At 37.2% G+C, this 24,545-nt stretch overlaps 1 protein-coding gene, 1 long non-coding RNA gene and 1 pseudogene across 3 annotated transcripts; 1 reads left to right on the top strand and 2 right to left on the bottom strand.

Moving 5' to 3' along the window:
• Window positions 1–275: 275 nt before the first annotated feature.
• Window positions 276–5,803, top strand: LOC103406561 (uncharacterized; annotated as a pseudogene). The gene is made up of 12 exons (XR_001786762.3): window positions 276–972; window positions 1,871–2,406; window positions 2,487–2,576; window positions 2,669–2,908; window positions 3,383–3,604; window positions 3,711–3,990; window positions 4,084–4,410; window positions 4,508–4,617; window positions 4,698–4,798; window positions 4,889–4,944; window positions 5,033–5,126; window positions 5,204–5,803. The product of XR_001786762.3 is annotated as an uncharacterized protein (transcript).
• Window positions 5,804–7,387: 1,584 nt separating this feature from the next.
• LOC139193717 (uncharacterized) lies at window positions 7,388–7,987 on the bottom strand. The gene is made up of 2 exons (XR_011578164.1): window positions 7,752–7,987; window positions 7,388–7,522 (listed from the first exon to the last, which is right to left on the bottom strand). It is a non-coding gene; the product is annotated as an uncharacterized lncRNA (long non-coding RNA).
• Window positions 7,988–8,199: 212 nt separating this feature from the next.
• LOC103406550 (trihelix transcription factor ASIL2-like) lies at window positions 8,200–10,268 on the bottom strand. The gene has a single exon (XM_008345540.3). The coding sequence runs from the start codon at window positions 9,563–9,565 to the stop codon at window positions 8,465–8,467; it is 1,101 nt and encodes a 366-aa protein (XP_008343762.1). The 5' UTR covers window positions 9,566–10,268; the 3' UTR covers window positions 8,200–8,464.
• Between the last annotated feature and the right edge of the window lie 14,277 nt (window positions 10,269–24,545).

Raw genomic sequence — 24,545 nt, 5'->3', positions numbered from 1 at the left:
AATCCTAATTGAATAAGAATTTCTAAGAATTTTGATAAATCATCTTAAAATCTTGATTGAATACAGATTGAATTCTAGAGTATCATTTAAAACCCTAATTAAAATCCTAAATTCATCAAAAACAAAAAAATCCAACACTTCTAAATTTTAATTGAATACACCCATTAAAGTTAAAACTATCGTGCAAATTTTCATGCAAAATGTCCCATGTCCCACATTGTCCAACCAATATCTAATTCCCACGTGTCAAGTAATCGCTCGCACTGACAGCCTTTTCTTTCGCATATATATATGCACACAGATTCCTCGACCTTAACCCGCAAGGTTCCAAATCTATCTCCACCTTTCTTTAATTAGGGTTTTGTTTTGGTCTTCGTCTTCTCACTCTGTGTTTCTAGGGTTTTGTTCGAATCGCAACTGCAATCTAGGGGTTTCGTTGCAATTATTCTCTCTATAAATAGTACGCATTGATAATTTTCATCTTTCAGTTCGTGTCCTAATAGAATCTGATTTCTTCTATTCCGCAACTGTGATCGTGAAGTTACGGTTTTCTGAATCGTTCCCTGTTCAATTCGTGAAAAGGGGTTTTTTGTTTGGGTTTGATTTGGGGAATTTGTGGAGTTTTGGGCAGTTCGACTGCGAAAACCATGCCTCAGAGGACGGTGAAGAGAGGTGCAGCGGCGGGAGCGAAGAGGACGACCAGAGTCACAAGGGGGACGAACAAGGCCCAGAACCAGGTCCAGCATGAGGCTCCTGACGAGTCGGCCAAGGCTGAAGTCGAGGATGCGGTGCCGATGATGGAAACTAAAGAGGATCTCAATGTTGAAGAGATTAAGGAGAAGCCAATTGCGGCGTATAATCCGATGGTTGTCGTGGAGAAATCAGTTGTTGATGAAAAAGCTTCCGTTGTTGATCAGCCAGGGCCTTCAGAGATGGAAGTCCAAGCGAAAGCAGAGCAGAATGGATTAAAAAGTAAGTTTTTTGTTTTCCGGATTATTGAATTTGGTTAGAACTTGATTGGATTAAGTAATTTGCTCTCGATTTTCCCGTGCTCTATGTTTTTGCATGATTTTATGTATGTTTATAAAATGTGGTTTTGGATTGAGATTTTGTTTTCCGGATTGTTGAATTTGGTGAGAACTTGATTGGAACAAGCTTAATTTTTTGTTCAGAAAATGGTAGAGAATGAGTAAATCAACTAAGGGCAATGATTTAGAAAGATTCCAAAGGAAAATTTTGTTTGAATTTGAATATTTTAATTACACATTCGTAAATGTCTACACAGACATTGAGGAATTTATTTTTATGAATCTGCTAATGCTTGCTTTTCCATGTACTTAGATGGCTTTTATTAGAAGTAGCCAACTTGTTCTTTCAAGAGTAATTAATTCTTGGGTGGAGCTTAGAATTCAGTTTGGATATGTATCAAAAAGTTTGGTTTATGTATGGATCAAGGTTGACAGTGTAAGCAGTGTAAACATGGTCATACACTTTCCACTTTGTTTTTAGCTCGGCTGTCTAGTAAACAACGGTTTATGCGATGAGCATAGACTGGACGTTTAAGCCTTCTAAGTGTGGATTGTGACTGTTTTGGATCATTTTTGCTTTTAGACATTTTTAATCGATCATCAGAAGAAGAATTAGGCCAAAAATTAGGACACATTCTGGGAAAATAAAACTTCATATGGAAGCAATAAGCATAGAATGACACTTCAGGCATTGTAAACTAAATGTAGATCATGCTTCTTTTATGGGATCTGTTATGTGTTAATATAAACATGGTAATTTTCATACCGTGTTTATCTGAGATGGACAAGGACCTTATTAAATTATGAACTTTGCTTGATCATAATATAGAATTTTATCGCAGAACAAGATAAGGTTAGGGAGTCTATAGATGATTATGAAAAAGATGAATGATTAGAGCTAGAGGATAATGAAGCTGAGTATGAACCTGAAGAAGATGGTGGGGTTGATTATGATGAGAAGGAAATGGAACAAGGGGATGTCCCGGAGGTTGGGGATGAAGGAGATGAAGAACCTGAGGAGATTGTAGGTGAAGAAGAAGGTGACATGGCTGAGGAGGAGTTGGAAGATGTTCACGAAGAACTCGAGGGTGAAGAGGGTGAGGGGCATGAGCATGCAGAGATGGTTGATGAGGAAGAGGAGCACCATGAACTTGTAAAGGAGAGACGGAAGTGCAAGGAGTTTGAAGTATTTGTTGTTGGTCTGGACAAGGATGCAAGTGAGGCTGATCTTAGGAAAGCTTTTGCTGGTGTTGGTGAAGTTACTGAGGTCAGGGTGATGATGAACCCTCAGACTAAGAAGAACAAGGGATTTGCATTCTTGCGTTTTGCAACTGTGGAACAAGCAAGATGAGCAGTTACAGAGCTTAAACATCCAGTGGTAATTTTCGATCCTTTCGTAGTTTGAGTGGAAACGGGTTTCTTCGCATTTTGAAATTCTTTGAATGATTGCAATTCCAGATTAATGGAAAACAGTGTGGTGTTACTCCCAAGTCAAGACAGTGATACTCTTTTTCTGGGTAACATATGCAGACATGGACAAAGAATGCTGTAAGTATATTGCCTTGCATCATTTCAAAATTCTCTGACTTATGAGGAGTTGCTTAAAAGTTTCTAACTTCTTTTGATGGCTGTGGTTCCAGTTGAGAGAGAAGTTGAAACATTATGGAGTAGATAGTGTTGAGGATTTGACAGTGGTTGAAGATACTAACAATGAGGGAATGAATCGGGGCTTTGCTTTTTTGGAATTTTCACCTTGTTCAGATGCCATGGATGCTTTTAAGCGACTTCAGAAAATAGATATTGTGTTTGGAGTTGATAGGCCTGCAAAAGTTTCTTTTGCAGATTCCTTCATTGATCCTGGTGATGAAATCATGGCACAGGTAACTTAAATTTTCTGCAGTATTATACGAACGATAGGATTTCTGGATGGTTTATCTTTCTCATAATCATTTCTTTTGTGTTGGTTTATGAACTCATAACATCTATTTTTTCCATGAGTTTATGTAGTCCTGGATAAATTGTCTGTGTGATCAATTTTTATGTTATGGGAGATGATAGAGTTACAATATGCCCATTGATATTTCTTGTACAAGTAATTTTTCTAGTTTTGTTCGACAAATTACCGTAGCCTCTATAAAACGTTAGATTAGATTCTTTGGAGTTGGTTTTTCAGGTAACATTATCTTATTTCTGTGTTACTTGTTTTCTAGCAATCTTGTTAATCTTATCCTCAATTGACAATAATAAAGTTAATCATGTATGGGAAAGCGGTTGTGAGTTTGTTTCTTTGATATAGTGTTTTAGAGGAGTATAGGTGATTGTTGGAGCTGCTGATCAAATATCTTGAGATGCAGGTGAAAACTGTGTTTGTGGATGGCCTACATGCTTCATGGGATGAGGATCATGTTCGAGATTTTGTTAAGGAATATGGGAATGTTGAAAAGATTGAGCTTGCGCGTAACATGCCCTCTGCTAAGAGGAAAGATTTTGGTTTTGTTACATTTGACACTGATGAGGCTGCAGTTACATGTGCTAAAAGCATTAACAATGCAGAGCTAGGTGAAGGAGATAGCAAGGTGTGTTGACTGATGACAGTTAATTCAATTAGACATTACTGATGGAAGCCTTTATGTATTGGCATTTGTTGGACATGAATTTATGGATAATTATGGTCATTCTTAGGCGAAAGTCAGGGCGAGGTTATCAAGACCACTTCAGAGGGGTAAAGGAAGACATGTTGGACGCGAAGATTATCGATCTTCAAGGGGGGTTGGACGAGTTGTTAGGGGTTCATGGGGTCACCCAGCATCGCGCGGGTTAAGGGGAGTTGGAAGTCGAATTCCACCAGCCAGTGTAAAGAGGCCTGTTGAGCTAAGAGATAGACGCCCTATGATGTCGTCTTATCCACCAAGAGGCAGGCCTTTGCCTCCTCCAGCTAGGTCCTATGACAGGAGACCACCTGGTATGCAATATTTTAATTTATAATGGCTAATTGTTTGTGTTGCAACTTTTATCACATGAATAATTATATATTTTCTATACATTTTTTAAACAGTTCCAGCTTACCCAAAGAGTAGCTTCAAGAGGGAATATAGTAGGCGCGAGGACCTTCCTCCTCCAAGGAGTAGAGCAGCCTCTGATTATGGATCAAGGGCTGTTCAAGAAAGACACCAATCGTACCTAGATGACTACACTCCGCGTGGTCCTGCCTACTCTGATCCACCGAGAAGTATCTCTCATACAGCAGGAAGGAGAGCTTATGTTGATGAAGGTTACGGACAGCGATATGAAAGGCATCCTCCCCCTCCTCCTCCAAGTTACCGTGAAGGGCGTGCACGTGAATATGACTATTTCTGGTTCAAAACGTCCCTACGCTGCACTGGTTAGTGTTGATGACGACATTTATGCAATTCACTTGGTCTTCTCTGCTAGGATATGAAATAGGCTTAAAGTCTTCTTCCACATGTTTTGTGTTCTAGGATGATGTTCCTCCCCATTATGCTGATGCGGCCATCCACCAATCCAGGGCACGGTTAGACTATGAGTACGGAAGCGGTTCATCTCAATATGGGGATGGCTATAGTGACAGGTTTGTTCTTTAAATTGTAACATTTTTAACTTTTTGTTATCACATGTGTGGATGCAACGTACCTTTGTTGTGTATGATAGACTTGGCAGATCTAGTATGGGATATGGAAGCAGCAGAACAAGTCAGGATTCTCATGGACCATACAGCAACAGCAGTCGTCAGGGCATAGACTATGGAGGAGGTGCTTTGCAATCTCCGGTTATCTGATAGCTATAGTGCTATTGTTGATATCATAGAATTAAAGGTCGAAGTTTTTAACTTTCTTTTTCAGGTTCTTATGGTGGCAATGGTGGTGGTGGAATGTACTCTTCAAGCTATGGCAGTGATGTATGCACCTAATCTGATTTGGTTCAAGGACAAGAATAGTTGTGTTTAGCTGTCTTATGTACCATTATTTCTTGATTCTCTATTGTAGGTTGGAGGTAGCTCTTACTCATCAATGTACTCTGGCCGTTGTGTGGGTGGAAGCAGTTATATGGGTTCAGGCGTTTCTGGCTCATACTACTGAGGTAATTCGGAATTTTTTATTTTTTTTATTTTTTATTTTTATGTTTTATAAAGTCTGATGTGTGCATAATTATGAAAGCGATGCACATGAGTCATTATTACTATTTTCCCGCTGGAGATATATTTTCTTCCGAAGGCACATCATCTCTTCTTTTGCTCTAAGAGTTCATTGGTGAAAACAGAGCAATATATGGTTACAAGTGAATTTGTCTAAGGAACAGATCTGACATGACGAAGAGGATGCTGTAGAATGTGGACTGTGTGAAGCTTTTCCATTTCGTTGCTTAGAGTTATGGACAGAGAGAGTTTCCCTAAGAACCTTATGTGTGTGAGAGGATCCTTCATTGCATACAATAAGGTTGTAGTGGTTCAAGCCTTCTTAGATTACCAGAGATCGGTTAAATGTGCCAGGCTGTAGTTATTTTGCTGCAAGGAAATTCAAGTTATTCAAAGATGAGACATTCAATTGCTTAGTTTATGACGTGCCTTCTACTTATCTTGTAGAAGAACTCCACCTGACTGAAAATTTGGAGTCCTGGTGCATCCTTCCTTTGTTCTATTGAATAGATAAGATTATAACGAGAGAATGAGGATTTTCTTAATGTGATTATAAGGTATTTTGGATATTTTTTATGCTGAGTCATTTGGAAAGGTTTGAATAATAAAAGCATTTTGGCCATTTAGATCACTTAATCATTTCAGTTCCATATCATTCAAAAAACCTCAGTGGGTAACTCGGAACTGAAGGCTATAAGGAAAGATTTAGCTTGCTTGGAATTGTTCGAGATTGGGGTCCAAGGAGCTTGACCTGGAATCTCTGGCCTGGTGTGTAAGTTGTAGTTACCATGTGAGTTAAACTTGCAACGTCGACATATTTGTTGATATTTAAGGAAACATATTGGGAAATTAGGAAGGAGGATGAGTGGGAAGACAGGTTCATATTCTTTTTCACTTCCCAAGGAGTATTTGCTTTAGTGGTAAAATAATTTTACATCGGTTGCTAGTATCTCTGTTAATAGTATCATTCTTTAGTTCAGCTGGTAAGTATTCCATTTTGTAGAAGCACCCTATTATGTTTTTTTTTTTTTGGGGGGGGGGGGGGGGGGATCACTTGGGCATGTCTAAGGGAGTCTAAAGTTTTGGGTAAAAACTCCGTTACAAGCAGTTCTTGCGGATTAAAAGCTACTGAATCTTTGAGGTAACTAACTAGTACCTGATTCCTTCTTGTCCTTGTATTGCTCATAGGGCTTATTTAAGGACTTGACATGTTAGTTCTTTTCAAATCACTCTCGATCAAGTCGTTTTGATTGCTCAAGTGTATCCAAGGACTAGTTGCTGGTTGGAAGCTGTTTCAATTGAAAGGTTTCGTTTTGATATGCTTTCAATATAGATGCCAGTGTTCTGTTGGGATTGGGATGCAACTGAATGCTGGATTGGATTTCAGGTGCATATATATATACTTTTCGGCATATATACTTAGAATTGTTTCTTTCACTTGTGAAATACGACAACCTTATTGTTTGTTTGGTGAAGTCTGGACAGAGTCCTCGTTTTTAATTGGCAATGTATTGTACTTGGTATAAAATTTGCAGGACACAATAAAAGTTTGAGTTCAACTCTCTCGGAAGAATGGTTGGATGTGTTTTTTTTTCTTCAAACGAGTATTAAGTATTCTAGTTATATGCATCGGCTGTGAAAACCATAAATTCGTTTCAAATGAAATACAAAACAATTAAACTGAATTGGAAGAATAAAAACTATAGATAATGACAGGAAACAATTCGGAACTCAGTTGAAACCATTTACTCTAAAGCCGAATGCCCATGCTATTTTTCCATCGGCCGGAAGAAGAATCGTGTAAATCATTTTTCCTGAGCCAAAACCCTATGTCGCATCCGTCGGAGTATCCGTTCAGGAAAGGACTAGTGCAGGAAAGGATTTTCTTGCCAACTTACACAGCAGGCAAGAGTATCCGTTGGATTCTTAGAAAAGGACTAGTGCAGGTCCTCCCGGTGAAACGTACCGTCTCTTGGAACGATAAACAGGCATACTTGAACGGATTGTGCACGAGTCTTGTCCAGACCGCAGTTACATCATTCCGGTGTTTGAGAATTTGGGGCACGAAATTTGAAAGGAGGTTGACCTGGAATCTCTTGCCTGCTGTGTAAGTTGGCAAGAAAATCCAGTTCTATAGTTGTTCGTCCTTGCTAGGTGGATTTGTTGCCTATTAAATGCGTAGATAAACGAAGAACACCCAGAAATAGATCCAATAAATTTAAGCATAACAGTTATGTCGGAATTATGCATCAAGGAAAATTTGCAATTAAGGGCCCTCCTCAGGCCGAACAACATTTTTTCACGTAAGCGTGTTCGCTAATCTATCGTGCATTCTGCAGTCCTCGTTTGAGCCTTTTCGATATCCTTCTTGGATCTCATTTTGTTCTTGAAACTAATGAGTGCTAAGCAATTTAGTTAGCGCATGTGAACCGGAAAAATCAAACGCAAACCACCAAATGATAGTCCAAGCGAGAACAGAAAGCTGATGATTTTCTGTCGGTCTTACATCGCTTCCATTGTTTCTTTTGCATCATCCAATAAAATGGACAAAGAGAGAAAGCAGCTGACACCGTACAAGTGATTGATATTTGATAGCCTAAACGTGGAGATTGATACCAACACTGTGATACTGATACTGATACTGATACTGATACTGATACTCTACCAAGCAAACAACAATGCAGACAGTCACACATATATAAGCATCTTATGTTACCATACCAAGTAGGTAAGAACGCTACTCAGTTTTCCAGATCCACTCCGGCGCACCATAAGCAGCAAGTCTGTCAATCATACAATGCATGTGAGAAAACATTTTTCCGTCAAAAAACTCACCCTTGTCCGACTTAAAAGCTTTATTTGAAAAGCTGCATCAAACACCAAAACAAACCCGAATACACACAACAACAATAATCTTCTTCCAAATCCATTCTCGAAAAAGTAAGAATTGTTACCATTTACTGCAAAACAAGAAAGATATGGCTAAAGTTGCTACGCAATCAACCGAAAGAGAGCGAGTGAGAACAATTAATCTACATAGTTTCCACTACACGAGATTACAAGCTACAAAGATAGAGCTACAATCGTCTCAAAGGACTCGAACCAAGCTAACGTGATCAAGTTCCACATTCCCTCAACACTTTAAGAACAAAAGAAAATTGTAAAAAGTGGCTCGAAAGCGAGAGTTAAACACGAACTTACGACTAATTAAACTCACATAACTTAGCGCCTCTGAGATCCAAAAGCACCCGCAGCTATCATCCAATGCAACCCCACCCACCATCTAAGCCTCAGGGGATGGCATTCTCTTGGCCGCCTTCTTCTTCTTCTCCGAAACCGCCTTCGCAAAAGCCTCCACAATTCTTTGCTGGGACTCCAAAATCATCTCCGTCCGCTTCATCTCCATGTCCATCCGCATCGTCTCAATCTCCCTCGCCATCTCCATCTTCATCTGCTCCATTCTCACAAACCCATCTCCCAAAAGCTTAATCGCCGACACCATCTCCGCCACGGGGTCTCTCTCCCTCTCCCTCCCATCTCTCTCTCTCTTCCCCAATCCTGGCCTCCCCGAATTCCCACTCTCTCTCATCACCTTTGCGCTACCATAACCCGACCCAGGATTCGACCCAGGATTCGAATTCATCCCGAATTTCTGATCCATCTTTGGATAAACCTTGGTCCCAGGCTGAGCTATGCTAACCCCAGTTGGAATCCTAATCCTAAACCCACTTCCGGGACCGCCACCGCCACCACTTCCTCCACTTCCACCCCCAACCCCAGCTCCATTCCTATACAACTTACTCATACTCTTCATATTCGACCCGTATCTCAGCTCCTCGTAGAGCTCCTGATCCGGATCCTCCTCCTCTTCGTTCTCCTCGTTGTCTTCCTCTTCGCCGGGACTTTCCGAGTTTTCCCTCTTCCCAGCTGCCGGCCCCTTCTCCATGGCGTCCATCCGCTTGAAGTGGACCCACGACGACGTGAATCTGGACAACGGCATCGACCTGGCTCGCTGGATCTCAGTCCGGTACCGCTTCCGGAGCTTCTCCATCTTGTGACGGCACTGGACGGCAGTCTTCGCCGGAGAAGCAGCCGGGCATATCCGAGCGATGGCGTCGGCCACGTCTTGCCAGTGGGTGGCCTTGAGGTTTCCGCGGCGGAGGGAGTACCACTTTTCGCGGTAGGAGTCGATGAGGGCGACGGTCTCATCGTGGGACCAGCAGGGAGGAGGGAGGCGGCGGGAGGAAGGCGGGGTTGGGTTCGGCTGGGTTTGCTGAGATTGGGATAGCGGTGGGGCCGGGAGAGCGAGAGGCACGCCCTGCGGTGGTTCCGATTGGAGAGGGATGATGGAGTCGTCTTGGGGGGAGGACGGAGGAGAAGCCATGTTGGGTTGCAGGGTATGCGGTGGAGGATGGGTTTTCTAGGGAGGGAGGAGGGGAAGGAGGAAAAGGGAAGGGGGAGGAGGAGGAGGAGAAAGTGGTGTATGATAGCATGATTGTGGTTGTGGGTAGGGTGTTAAAGAGGGTGGGTAGGGGGTGGGTGGAGGGGTGTGCGGCTGATTTTGAGATCTAAAGGTGGGCGTGTGAGATGAGCGGTGGATGAGGCCACCGCTTAGGTGTGGGGTGAGGTGGCTAACGTGCGCCGGGGGGGGCTAGGGTGGGGGTTGGGTTAAGTTAACCTACGCGCACCACCCAATAGAGAGAGGGGGGAGGTGGGGGCAGGTCCACCTCCTGTCTGTCTGACTTTGCCCATTATCTTGTCCATTCTTCGATCATCGTCATCATTTGATATTTGTAAATGGGAAAATAGTGGTGGTGTTTGTGTGACGGTGGGTGGGGTGGGGGAGCTGGGTGGGTGGACATTTTTGTATAGTGGGCTTTTGGGTTGCGGCCTTTGTGGGTTTTTGGGGCGGTGGGGGAGCGTGAGGGGGAGGGAGGTGGGGGGGGACAAGAGGTGGTGGTAAATAGCATTAGGATTAGGGCATGAGAGGGGGAAGACTAATGGGGGATGTGAGAGAGCATTTTGTGGGGACTTTGGTTGGTGCTTCAACAAATTGGAACGGAAGGGGACTTGTTTAATAACACATGTGGTCCAAAAATAAAGGGGGCAAACTTGTGATTAATCATGAAAATAGAATCACATTGAAAGTGGAAATACTATTGTTGCCCCAAAAAAGTGAAATTACTATTGACATCCAACAATTTAATCACTTTTAGAAAAACACCTCTCACCATTTAATATTACAGTGCAGTGGTCTTACTCTTCACTTGTAAGTGAGAGATCTTAGGTTTGATTCCTAACAAATGTGAATTTGAACCATATTATCATCAGTGGCGGATCCAGGAAATAATATTAGGGGAATCAGTAAGAATAGTGCGCGCAACGCGCAATTTTTTTTTTTAACAAAAACAACATGCATATTGTCATTTCATCGAGTCTTGGAATGCCTGAATTCATTTGGAAAGGCATGCTGCACACCTATTAATGCCTCATTAACATGGTCCAAGGCTGCTCCCATATGAATACTTAACAAAGAAACACACTTATCTTGAACACACTGACAATGTTTGATATCATTGCATCCCATTAATATGTTTGTTCAAGAATGATGATGCTTTGTTATTCTCTGAGATCACCATTTCATTTACTTTGCATTTTTGGATACTTTTTTACTTGGTTCTTTTTTTCTGCCTACAATTGTAATCACAACCAACAAACAAGCCAGAGGTAAATAATTTTAGGACTAGACTGTAAAGGGGCAATACCTTTCTAATGCATTTTATCAAGCAGTTGAAGGGCATATATTAAGGGCAACTCCAACCTTTAAAGGGGCAGCACCTAAGTCATCCATGGACATTTACCGGAGTTCGAACGATCAGCACTCAAGTTATCCTTGGATATTTACTGAAGTTTAGGAGGTCAGTTGACCCCCCTGTCCTTTGATGCATCCGCCAGTGATTATCATTAACCCATTATGAAGCTTAATTCATCCCCTTCCCTAGATAATATCATTTGTTTAAAAAAAAAACACCCTTCTCATTTAGAAAAACACCACTCTCACCATTTAATAATACAGTATAGTGGTATTACTCTTCACTTGTAAGTAAGAGATCTTAGGTTTGATTCCCAATAAATGTGAATTTGAACCATAGTATCATCAGTGGCGGATCCAGGAAATAATATTAGAGGGGTCAGTAAGAATAGCCCGCGCAACGCGCAATTTTTTTTTTAACAGAAATAACATGCATATCGTCATTTCATCGAGTCTTGGAAGGTCTGAATTCATTTGGAAAGGCATACTGCACAACTGTTAATGCCTCATTTGCGTGGATAACTAACATGTTCCAAGGCTGATCCCATATGAATACTTAACAAAGAAACACACTTATCTTGAACACACTAACAATGTTTGATATCATTGCATCCCATTAATATGTTTTTCCAAGAATGATGATGCTTTGTTATTCTCTGAGATCACCATTTCATTTACTTTGCATTTTTGGATACTTTTTTACTTGGTTCTTTTTTTTCTGCCTACAATTGTAATCACAACCAACAAACAAGTCAGAGGTAAATAATTTTAGGACTAGACTGTAAAGGGGCAATACCTCTCTAATGCATTTTATCAAGCAGTTGAAGGGCATATATTAAGGGCAACTCCAACCTTTAAAGGGGCAGCACCTAAGTCATCCATGGACATTTACCGAAGTTTGAAGGATCAGCACTCAAGTTATCCTTGGATATTTACTGAAGTTTGGGAGGTCAGCTGTCCCCCCTGTCCCTTGATTAGACCCGGCAGTTTCTGACACGACACGAAAATAACGAGTTTCGGGTCAACAAGATAACTTATCGGGTCATTATCGGGTGACCCGTTAAGAACCCGTTATTAACGGGTATACACACGAGTAACACATGGGTAACCCGTTTCGACCCGTTAAGAAAAAATTTATTTTGATAATTTTAAAGTTTAATTACTAAAAGATTTATTATAAAATACAATAAACATATTAATATATACAATATATTCTATATTAAATATATAGTTTTGTATTATTATTCTATATAAGTTTTTTTTAAAAAAAGTTTTAGTCATTATTTATTTTTATTATGAGAGTTCCTTATTATCATTACTAGGATAAATTTTACTTAACATGTTGTTGTCCAAAATTAAAATAAACTAATATAGTATTTGTATCTGTAAGAACTAAAAAGACATACATACAAGTATGAAAAATGTGAAAGAATATATAAACACTCGTGATTCATTATTATTCCTCCATGAGTAGATAATGGTTACACTTACATTATCGTTTAGATTTTTAAAATCCTCCAAACCTTCACGAATAATTTTTTTTTTGAGGGAAAAATTAATAAAATTAATAATAATTATTGTAGAAGTGTAAAAAATGTAAAAAAAAAAATATACAATCACTCATAGTGACAAACTTTACAACTTTCATGAAGGGGTCAGCTTCGAAATCCAACACTATAATTCATAAACCTTAAATTTATATTTAACCGTCGATTGCCATTTACGCTTTATTCTTCTTACTAAATTTCATTTTTAAAATTTTCTTTGATCTTTGATATCACGTTTTGATATTTACGGTTAACTGAAATATGAGTTGATGTCATATAGTTTGTAGAAACTTTATAAACATCAAGCAATATTTTCACTAACCATAAAACTCTGAATATAATATCAACGATCCAAACCGTTCATCTTCCTGCATCTTCTAATAGATCAAGTTTTCAAAAAACAAAATCTGAAAAAACAAAATTTGATGAGAACAATGAAGCGTAAATGTAAACAACAATCAACGATTAAATTTTGATCTATAATTTATATGATTATAGTGGCGAATTTCGAAGTTAAGCTCTTCATGAAAGTTGTAAAGTTTGTCATTACGAGCGTTTATATATATTTTTCTATATTTTTTTACACTTCTACATTAATTAAAAAACTATTAAAGACTTTAGGTAAGTGAAATATACTTAAAAGAAAAATGCGTTTTTATGTTTTGGATGTGACAATATGATCTATATATACTTATTTAGTTTTATGTTTTTCATTTGATTATTTATTGGTTTAAAATATATTTTCCTTAACGGGTAATGAGTCGGATCATATTATCTGTTAATATTATCGGGTCGATTCGGGATGGATCATTTTACCCCGTTTATTTTAACAGGTATTACATAACACGACCCGTTAAGATATCGGGTATGACACGAAAACGACAAGAACACATAAAACACGAGACGAATGTCAGGTCTACCCTTGATGCATTCGCCAGTGATTATCATTAACCCATTATGAAGCTTAATTCATCCCCTTCCCTAGATAATATCATTTGTTAAAAAAAAAAAATAATAATAATATCATTTGTTAAAAAAAAAAAAAAAAAAACACCCTTCTCATTTGCAAAAGAAAATGGTCGCTTGTTCTACCCTCTAAAGCAGTAGGGATGAGCAATGAAGCCAACTCGATAGGGGCTTAAGGAGCCACTAATCAAGGAGAGAGCAAGTTGGGTCGTTTTGGACCCAATCTTCAAAATCTGGGTTGAGGTGTGTTGGTTTCGTTTCTGGCATCGTCGAAGAGAAACCTGAGGTGGACAGGGAGAATAACCATCAACAAAAGACATGAGTTTCAGACTCTTTAAGCATGGGAATAGTTTGGACCAACTTAAACAGGGTAATTGTTGAAGTCGAGTTTGACGTTGATGCCGTGAGAGACATCAATAAGAACACAAGAGTCGATAGAAGCAGTTGTGAAAGTAGTGTCCATCGGAAAAATAAGTAGAAAAATTTCGGTGAGAACATAAATTAAAGGGATCAAAAGACTTTAGTCAGAAGGCTTTGGTTAAAATCTTCGGTACGTGGTGAAAGATAGAAGAATAATGTTTGAATCTCAACTCAATAAAACTGGGTGAGTCATGCATCTCATGTACACACACACACACACGCACATATATAATGTTTGAATCTCAACTCAATGAAATTGAGTGAGTCGTGCATCTCGCGTACACACACACACACACACACACATATATATATATATATGTACATATACATATGTGGTAATCCGATTATGATGAACCTTAAAAGGATATATAAGGGCTATGAAATGGAGACCTAATATGATTGGGTCTGAAATGATTTTGATTAAAACAAATGAGGTTTTATGGAAACCCACAAATCTGAAGTATTTTTCTTCGATTATATTGAGAAGTACTACGAGTCTGATAAAAAACTAAAGGTAATAACCAAAGACAATTGGTTTTGAAAATTTCATATCTATACACATTTTCAAGCATTCATTCTGGATAATATTAATTATATTTCCATAAGTAAGGGTATGATATGGTATGATACCTTCTTCATTTACTAAAACATTTCTAATTTTATGAGCAAAAAGGTTTGGTAATCCATTTATAAATTTTTCTTTCCAAAAATGTTGATTACTATCTTCTCTGAGCATGACTCTAGACATGAATACGTCTTTATACCATCTAAAGTCACTTAAGGTTGGACATCTTAAGTTACTTAGTTGGTCGTGAATCATAGTGGTGACATTACTAGGTGTTCCTATAAAATGTTCTATAATAGTGAAGAGTAATGTGTTGACTGCGTCAAGGACGCCTTGTCCTACTTATTCATCGAGGATGGGTATTCCTTTTTCATCTCTTTTGACTGCATGTTTTATTTCATTTATGGATTGTTCAGTGAGATGTTTCTCCCACCAGGAATGAAGCATTCCAGTAAATCCAGTGACCAAAAGGTCGACTACTTGTGTTTGGCTAAGATTATGACTTGTGATATAGTTATTAGCTACCATGGAAATATGTTGGAGTTTGTTTAAGAGTTCTTGTTCTGATAAACCATCTATATTCCATTCATAGAGTTTATCAGAAGAGACAAATAATTGATTGTGGATATTCCTTTCTTCAAATGAATATCAGAAGGAGTAGGTCTGAGATACCAGTTTTTTGTGAGAGATGTTGGATTAACATGTTTGTTGGCAACCTTTTGAGTTCAAGATTTTGAAAAGCTTGTTCCACTTTTCTTATGGAATCTGAATCAGTTTCTGATTCAGAGGATGTAGGAGATATTTTTTATTGAGATTCATCAGGGTGATTTATGACATGAACTGTTTTTTCCTTTTTTTTTAGTTCTAATAACATTTGGTCAATTTTTTTACTTGTGGAAATGGATTTTAAAGCCACTGCCGTTGAAGAAGATTATGGAAAGTTAACTAGGGGCGTTTCCCTAATTAACGACTTTGGCTGAAAATCTTTTTCATATCTGCTTATAACATCTGGTGTGATATCTGCACACCCAATCACCATAATGACTGTAGTCTGGAGATAGTCCATATTGTTCACAGAACGTTCCTAATTCATACTTAGCAATAGATTTATCTTTGTTTACTTATCCTGCACAAAGTAATTATAGTACTATTAAAAAAAAGATATTATCTATTGTATTATGCATTAGCAAATTTCAAGATGATTTATTAAATAATTTTTTTTTAGTCCGAGTCGATTGCAAATCTGCAAAACATGTTTTACAAAAAGGAAAACTAATGAAAAGGGTTTGAAAACTGTAAGTTTTAACGATAAGGACAAAATAAAGGGTAAGGTGAATAGTACCAGGATTGACTTTTTAATGTAATAATGTGGTTTTTCGTTAAAGTGAACAGTACCGGGAGCTTTTCGTTAAAGTTCCCTTTACAAAAAGATGTTTAAAATATTGCATCAAAACAAATTTTTGCACGGTAGCAAGCCATATTAAGCATTTTTTATTTTGATATTGAATACATTAAGGGTAGCCACAATTGCATTCCAGATTTTTTAACAAGAGAATATCTGCAGGGGAAGAATGACAGGAAACAGCAATAGCCAGAGAAGGCTTCCAGCCACTCTTCCACCTCCACCACCAGTAAAAAGGGAATCTATTCCCGATTCCTCATCGGCCTTAGCCATCACCAACAGATTTACTCCCTTAGGATCCACTGTAGGACATACCCGACCAAATTACCAAAAGGCTTTACCCAGCCCATATGATCCATATTCTTCAATGCCATCACCTTCAACACCCAGAACACCTAACTTTGTTAAAACATCCCCCTATGTCAAGAAAAATCCAATGGAATACCTCTTCAGCATCCCTAACCATATTGACAGAAAACAAACCCTAGAAAAGAATTGAAGAACAACTAACAAATAAGTCTTTGTTAGAAACCATTAATAATTTTGAAAAGAAACTTATTAATGATGTCTGTTCCGATATTCCTAAAATAGATTCCTTTTTTCCTGGTGGTGGAGGTGGAAGAGTGGCCGGAAGCTTTCTCTGGCTACTGTTGTTTCCTGTCATTCTTCCCCTGCAGAAATATATATATATATACTGCAACTACGTACATACAGAGAAGAACTCCTAATCCACAAAGGAAATCAAAGTAGAATTAGGAGTCCTTCTTGGAGAGGGAGAAACCGTAGCCCCACAATTAGTCGCGATGTCCGGAATTGTCAGAGAGATAGAGGCAGAATTTAAGAGGGTAAAATATCCTAGAAAAATATAGACAATCATTGAAGGTCAAAGTCATGGTACGCAAGAAGATTAGACAATATTTCATTCAACTAAGTGATTTCACTTTATTGAAAACTATCAAGAATATTCCAATAAGGATTTTTACTAACCGCAAGAGTAATGTTAAAGAGACTAACTTTATAGATAAAATTTGTAAACTAAATTACATGGAAGTTGATGATTGAATAACTTAATCGTTAATAAACGTGCTCATTTCCTATTGGTGACATATCATTCAGTTTTCAAATTTGTCTACAAATTTAGTCTTCCTAGCATTATCCCTACAAGAAATGGTGCTGATAACATCCTTCAAATATTCCGGCTAGTCCAAATCCTCCTTTGAATATTTCGAGTAGTCCAAATCCTCATTTGAATATTCCGGTTAGAGGTAATGCTAGGGAGACTAAATTTGTAAACAAAATTGCAAACTAACTTGTAGTATAGTTTCATTAGGTGATTGTATAATGAGCAAAGTTTTAAAAGACGCAATGTTCTAACATATAATATATAAAAATTGATTAGACTTTCCTTAATATTTTGATGACTATGATAGTATGGATGAAAGTTCAAGTGATTATGAGCTTGTAGTACTTTATGGAATTGTTGACCCTAAAAACTACTTAGCCCACGTGGCACGCAGATTGAGTAATTAATAAGCTAACTACGTCATTTGGTTGAATGCGGGGTGTGCAAACTCATTGACCGAGTTTGGTCAAGGAGTAAAATATGTTGATGTGGTGTTGGACACGCTGCTGACTTCTTGATCTCGAGACTGGGGCTGAGGAAAGAACATGTCTCGGCCTTCGGGTTCTAGAGCATGAAGACAAGGTTGCTAGTTCTGCGAAGTTCAATATCAAATTCGGCTTTCAATGTGTCGAATGTAGTAACATGGTAATACCTCACTTCGTCAAGAAGGCTAATGAGATAACCTCTTCCAACAAAGACTCGAAAATCCTTGCTGACCAAGACTTGGATAAATAACCAGTCGGTCTCGAAGAAGTGCTGTCTATCCAAACTAAAGGTGTTTCTTGATCAGCTGATTCTACGGCTACAATGCTGTTTATCCAAACTGAAGATGTTGCCGATTGCCTCCATAGTTGTTTATCCAAATTGAAGATGTGTTGGCAGGAAAAAAGAAAATAAAAATCTCAATGTGTTTGAGAAGTTTGCACAGGGCAGTTGTGTGTTGAATTGGAGAGGCTTGAATGATGCACTCCTTTTTTTATTTATAGTAGTAAATTCCCTAATAGCCGAGACAAAATTTCACTCGGACTAGAATTCCTCGACCCAATCTAATTAGGTTTTGACCAATCCTAACTCCCATAAGATTTTGAACCAAGCTCTTTAATCACTCAGATTCAATCCCTTGATTCTCGGCATCTTCTCTAAGTCGAAGCATCCTCAACTTTTGAAGAATCCTTATTGCATCAGGATTCAACCACTTTACCCTTTTCTAGTCAAAACCATCTTCTGATAGAACTCAACCGAACTCTACTGGACTCGGACTATGGTAAAGAATATTCCCGATATTCCTTATTGGACCAAGAACAATTCTAGGCTCGGCCCAAAGTGTTATTTTGGGCCCAAACAAGAATGTTTTTTGAAACTCGTATTTATTTATAGTGAATTTTATGAGGAATAACTATGTCAAACATGTGGCCTAAAGATTTAAAATAACTGGACTGAATAATGTGTATGGCGCGCACAGTGCAATACCACCGATAATAGTCTTCATTCAAGCATTTTATTGAACATTTTCAGTACAAGTTTGGAGAGGCGAATTCTTGATTTTCATGGGGATTTCTGACGACTGGGGGGGCGACCTCCCCTTTTTGCTGCATGGGGATTCTCTCCCCTCCCTTTTTCCTTCGCCTCCATCCCCTCATCTCGTAGTTTTTATCCTTCTTTCTCTCTCAACTTTTTTCTTTTGTCTCTCTCCACAAGATGAAATCCTGAACGTTCAAACTGGATGAGAGAGAAGGGGAGAGAAAAAAAGATGGGAGAGAATCCTTGTCCCTTTTTGCTAGGGGTGGGCACTTGAAACTGAAAACCGAAACCTAAACATGAATCAAATCAAACCGCACCGAACGGTTCGGTTTTGCACTTTTGAAACAATGAAATCGAACCGCAATGTGGAAAAAGTGGTTTGGTTTCGGTTTTGAACATTTGAAACCGCACCGAAACCAAACTACACAAAAATTAAATATTTAATTTAATATCAATATTAGGTTTAGGTTCTAATTAGTTATTTGGTTCTTATTTTTAATTTCATACCAATATTTGGTGTTGGTTCTGATTAGTTAGTTGGTCCTATTTGTTTGAAGGACTGAAATCTTAGAAGTCTTGCACTTGCAGCATATAAACACAGGAAAACTGAACCGTGTATGTCTTGAAAAGTTTGGAGAAAAAAAGTTCAAAGACAATGTGAGTGGTGTTAAGAAGAAACATGAGACATGAGAGAACTAATGTGTAATTGAAAATGGGATATATATAGAAGGGCCAACGCAAAGTGGACAATATTCCAACCAAATGAGGGTCAGAGGGCTCCCTTTAGCCCTATATAGCCCTCAAAGAAATTAATATTTTAATGAACAATGCCAAGCCATGTTTCTTACCATCTCCAACCGAGGGCCAAAAGGACTATAGGCCAAATATAGCCCTGTGACAAAAAACCATCTTCAACCGAGAGGGCCAAAGGATCATAGGCCAAACATAATTTATTATTTTAATTGAATTACTATGGTTACTTAAATTAAACTACCTCAATAATTTTTCAAGATGTAATCTCAATAATTTTTCGGATAGGATTTCGAGTGACACATGTTGCTAAAGTGAGTAACTCTCTAGATTTCTTGTCGGTATGTATTCTCAATAATTTTTCGAAATGGATTTCAAGTTGTTTAATGTTGTTTAAGTTTAATGTTGTTTAATATTGTTTAATATTGTTTAATAGCTTAGGTAGTTATAGGAAAAATTTAGAATTTTTTTTAAATTTTTTGAAAAAATTGTCCCGAAAAAAAAAATCAAATCCAACAGCTACCTGGCGTCTACATGATCTCATTTGCATGATGTCATGTAGACGCCAGGTAGCCATTGCAATTCAAACTTTGTGCTGCCCTAGGGATGGCTAGCTGGCTCATTTGGGCTAGCCAATTGCCCTGATTTGGTATTTTTGGCCCTGTGGGGACCATGAGCCCTTTCGCCTAGCCATCGGTTGGAGACGATTTTCATGTCATTTCAGGCTATTTTTAGCCCTATAGCCCTATGACTGGATCAGTTGGATATGGCCTAAGCAGCTATTATGTACTAATGGATTGAACAAAAAAACCAAGAAAATGTGTATGCCTTTGAAATCGGGATTACTTTTAAGCCCACAAATATTTGATTACTAATTTAGACTTGTGCACAAAATATAAATATTTTAGTATGGTGATTATGAGTAGTTTTTTAAACATTTAGTTAGCAAATTGTTTATAACCGAAGCCAAAACTGTTTGAAATCGAACTGAATCACAACCAAGTGGTTATTTTGTTTGAGCTTCAAAATCACACCAAACCGCACTACAAAAAAAAAATAGTTTCGGTTTCACCCAAACTGCACCAAACCAAACCGTGCCCACCTCTACTATTTGCTCTAGTGTAGCTTCATCCATGCCCACAATAGGAAATAAATCAGTCATAATCGAAAATCAAACCTCTACCTTGATGTTTTACTAAATCTTAAACCCATTACAAAAAAAAAAAAATAATAATAATAAAAATATATATATATAACCTCTTATGCGTGGAATATTTCAAAGGAAAACTAATGAAAATGGCTTGAAAACTTTGAATTTTAATGATAAGGACAAAATAAAGGGTAAAGTGAATAGTACCAGGATTGACTTTGTAGTGTAAAAATGTGGTTTTTCGTTAAAGTGAACAGTACCGGGTGCTTTTCGTTAAAGTTCCCATATTTCAAAAGTAGTTGGCTTCTCGAAACTTTTTGTTAACAAAAAAACAATTTAAAGACTTTATTTAATAAAAAGCATTTGAATTTTAGTGACAAAGACAAAAATTTAATATTATAAAAAAATTAAAACAACCTGAAAAGCTCCACCTTCCTCTCTTCCACACTCCCTCACTGGAGAGATATTTCAGTGTGAACACAAGGTGATACATCCATACAAGTGGAAAGATACTTGTGTTAAAAAATTAACAATTTAAGCCACTCCATATTACGGTATGATGAAATTCATCTTCACTTGTAAGTTAGGTCATAAGTTCGAATCTAGTGGATGACGAATTCGATATCAAATTAGGTTATCCATTATGTAGCCTAACTGAACTCCTTCTCCCTTTAGTGTAAATTATTGTACTAAAAAAAATTAACAATTTAAAAAATAAAATTTTCATCACTTATATAATAACACGTGTACCACCCGTGTTCTGAGCACAATGAAAATTTTATCCCCTCACTGTTGCCCCTCTCTCTTCACCAATCACTATCATCTCTCTCTCTCCTCTTTCACCCTTTACCATCATCTCTCTCTCTCTCTCTCTCTCTCTCTCATATGTCACTCCTTCCTCCCCTCTTTCATTTTTTTTTTGTGATATTTAAAAACTAGTCATATTTTTTAAGACATAATAATATGAATTATTCATCATAGACCAAAATTCAACAACCTTATTATTAACAAATTTTTAACACACTTAATAAAATTTTATTAATAATAAATATTATTTGTTTTCAAATAATAAATTTCTAGGAACAGTGACAATATTTTTAGTAGTCACCATTTTAGAGAGTGACACTAGTTCTAAAAACTGTGGTCACTAGTTTTAGATACAGTGACAAAATTGTACCTTTTAAAAAAAGTTAACAAACAATTAAGTGTTTTTATGAATAAAAATTCATGAAAATATCCAAATGAATACCACAAATTGGGAAGAATTTGAATCACAAAAATAAGGGAGAGAATGATACGTATACCATATGTGTTTATACTCACACAAATATCTATATCTATATCTAATATATAAAGTGAGAATGATAAAAAGGTGAAACATTCAAAAGACCAAAAATTGTCCTGAAAGAATTTAAAAAATTACATTGAACCAAAATGATTTAAAGTAATTCACCACATTTTAATTTTGAATGAATTTCCAAAAAAAAAAAAAAACTCCTATATTAGCGGGAAGTTTCATGATTTTGCTTCAAATTTTTAATAGTTTTTTAATAAAAATAAAATAGTTATTTAAAAGATATAATCTAATATAAAAAGGCCAATTGCCACACATGACACATGTATGTGTGTGGCAAGAGGCTAGTAAATAATAAAAAGACACATATTTATTCCAATCAAAATAGCATTGCTTTTATTCAAGAAAAAAAGAAGAGAAATAGTGTTGCTCCTAATCTAACAACATTTGACTAGATTTTCATTCAAAATTAATACTATAGAAAAATGTTAATTAAGTCATTTTTGAAAAATATATTCAATCCACGACTCTTTTTGTTTTTGGTGAAAGGGTAAATATATTACCAATGGAAATCTTTAAGGAAAGGGATCCCCATTTTTTTATAAAAATGGGGATTAGTTGCGGGGTCCACATTACATCGAACTTTAACGATCCGAACCGTCTATTTTTCAAGTTACACCTCATAGATTATCTTTACAAAATATTAGCCAAATCGGAAATGTTTAAGACATCTAATTGGGTTCAAAGAAATAAACGAATACTTTGTTATATAAGAAACAATGAAATTTTATCTTGATAATTAAATAGGCAAATGGTTTCGGATTAAATTGAATTTTTGCAAGAATGATCTATGAATCGAGACTTACAAAATAGACGGCTCGGATCGTTAAAGTTCGATGTGAAGTGAGCCCCACACCTAATCCCCATTTTTTTTTCAAAAAATGGGGATCCCTTTGCATAAAGGGCCTGTATTACCAATAAATAAACATAACAAACAAAGAGGCCCAAAACAACTAAGCACAAAAGAGATAGTGGACCCCATAAACACTCACAACAAAGGCAGTTTGGATAATATCTCCTTCTTTTGAGCTGATTCCTTATCTTCAATGTCTTGAATTAATTTGTTCAACTCTTTAGCACATTCCTAGCCTCTCTTGAACTTCAAATCCATCCATTCCTTGTGCTCCATATGTAAGCTATCCATTCCAGCCCAAAACTGCTCTAAAATGCTCCAAAATGCACTTTCTTGCCAACTTTGTCATTTGGACCTACAAGCACACGAAAATAACTTAAAACACTATAATAAGTAGAAACTAGCTATGAAAATGCAAGAAAACAAGCTAACTAAGTCGCATAAATATGGTCCTATCAAATTTCCCCACACTTAGCTTTTGCTAGTTCTCGAGCAAAACAAAACATAACCTAGACCTTCCAACATTCATCTCAGAGATTTCCAATGAAACATGACATGTTAAAAATCACTACTCCCACAGATTTTAGTTCCTTACCCTCGAGCGCATACTTAATCGCAATGACTACTCACTAGCTCGCATTTAATCAATTAAAACAATGTCAATTAAAACAATGTTTTGAATGTAGTAACATGCCTTAGAGAATTCCCACAATTCCTCACCGGATATACTCTTTATTTTCACACAGTTTTTCTGACTACACTCCTTATACTAGGTTTATGTGAGAATATTGATGTAAACTTGTAGACTAGCACTCACATATGTTATAATCAAAGAAGGCACTTTCTGGAATTATTAATACATGTATATATATGATCTCATGAATGTAATGCCACTACTTAGACGCGAGAACCAGGGATACCATATACTCATACCAATCCCAAACTCCACATATTGAAACACACAAGAACCAAGATTAAAGTCTAAGGGTTGTAACAGTGCTAAGGGTATTGGCTAACAATGAAAGGTTAAGGATAAACAAAGGTTCTTAAAGCAATAGTAAGCAAAGTAATGAAATCAACTTAGAATTCACTTTTGAATGCAGCAAATAACTTGAAACACTAAAGGGATTTCGTACATACTTAGGGTCATATTCAAACACTTAGGGTCATATTCAAACTTTTTGGACCATTTCTTCAACAACCAATACTTGTGAGCTCTTTCTCACTTTTTTCACAACTTTTTTCTTTCTTTTTCCACTTTTTCTTCTTTTTCATGTTTTTTTTTCTTTTTTTTTCTTTCTACTCGTGTACATAACCTTCCCCCACACTTGATTTCTGTAATATGTTTGATCAAAAGGAATTCCCTCTAAGTCATGCTCCACTATACTTCAAGAACAAGGGTATGGATAGTCCTATTCTAGGCTAGGTAGGGATAATGTGGTTAACAAAGAAAATAGGCTCAATAAGGCTCAAAGGGGTTAAACCTACAAAACAAATGCATGGGATGAAGGCTTTTTGGCTCTGGTGGTAACTACTAAACAATTTCAGCTTGTTATATGTTATGCACTCAATTTTTAAGCTTTGAATGAAACGGGCATGAGTTCTAATATTTGGAACTAAAGTGATAAAACGCATTCTAATTAGCAACCAAGCAAAGAATAATGAGATCACGCAACGACTTTAGAAAACAAGAAATCACATATTAATAACTCTCCAAATAACGTTTAGGCTCAAGTCTCTTAGGGTTGTAGCGTTAATTTGAGTTCCTTCCTTCAAGCATGTTACAAAAACTGATTTTTTTTCCTTTGTGATTACATGTGAATTCATTAATGACAACTACAACCAAGCATTAACCAAAGAGCATATCAAACTTTCATCCATGTTTGTAACTTTCTTTAACA

The sequence above is a fragment of the Malus domestica genome, chromosome 02 (genome assembly GCF_042453785.1).
Source record: "Malus domestica chromosome 02, GDT2T_hap1".
Taxonomy (NCBI): domain Eukaryota; kingdom Viridiplantae; phylum Streptophyta; class Magnoliopsida; order Rosales; family Rosaceae; genus Malus; species Malus domestica.
Note: the sequence above shows the minus strand (reverse complement) of the source record. Positions and strands in the feature narration are given on the sequence as shown.

Bases quoted from the DNA above. Each gene is read 5' to 3' on its own strand.
- LOC103406550 (XM_008345540.3), bottom strand. From the start codon at position 9,565: ATGGCTTCTCCTCCGTCCTCCCCCCAAGACGACTCCATCATCCCTCTC.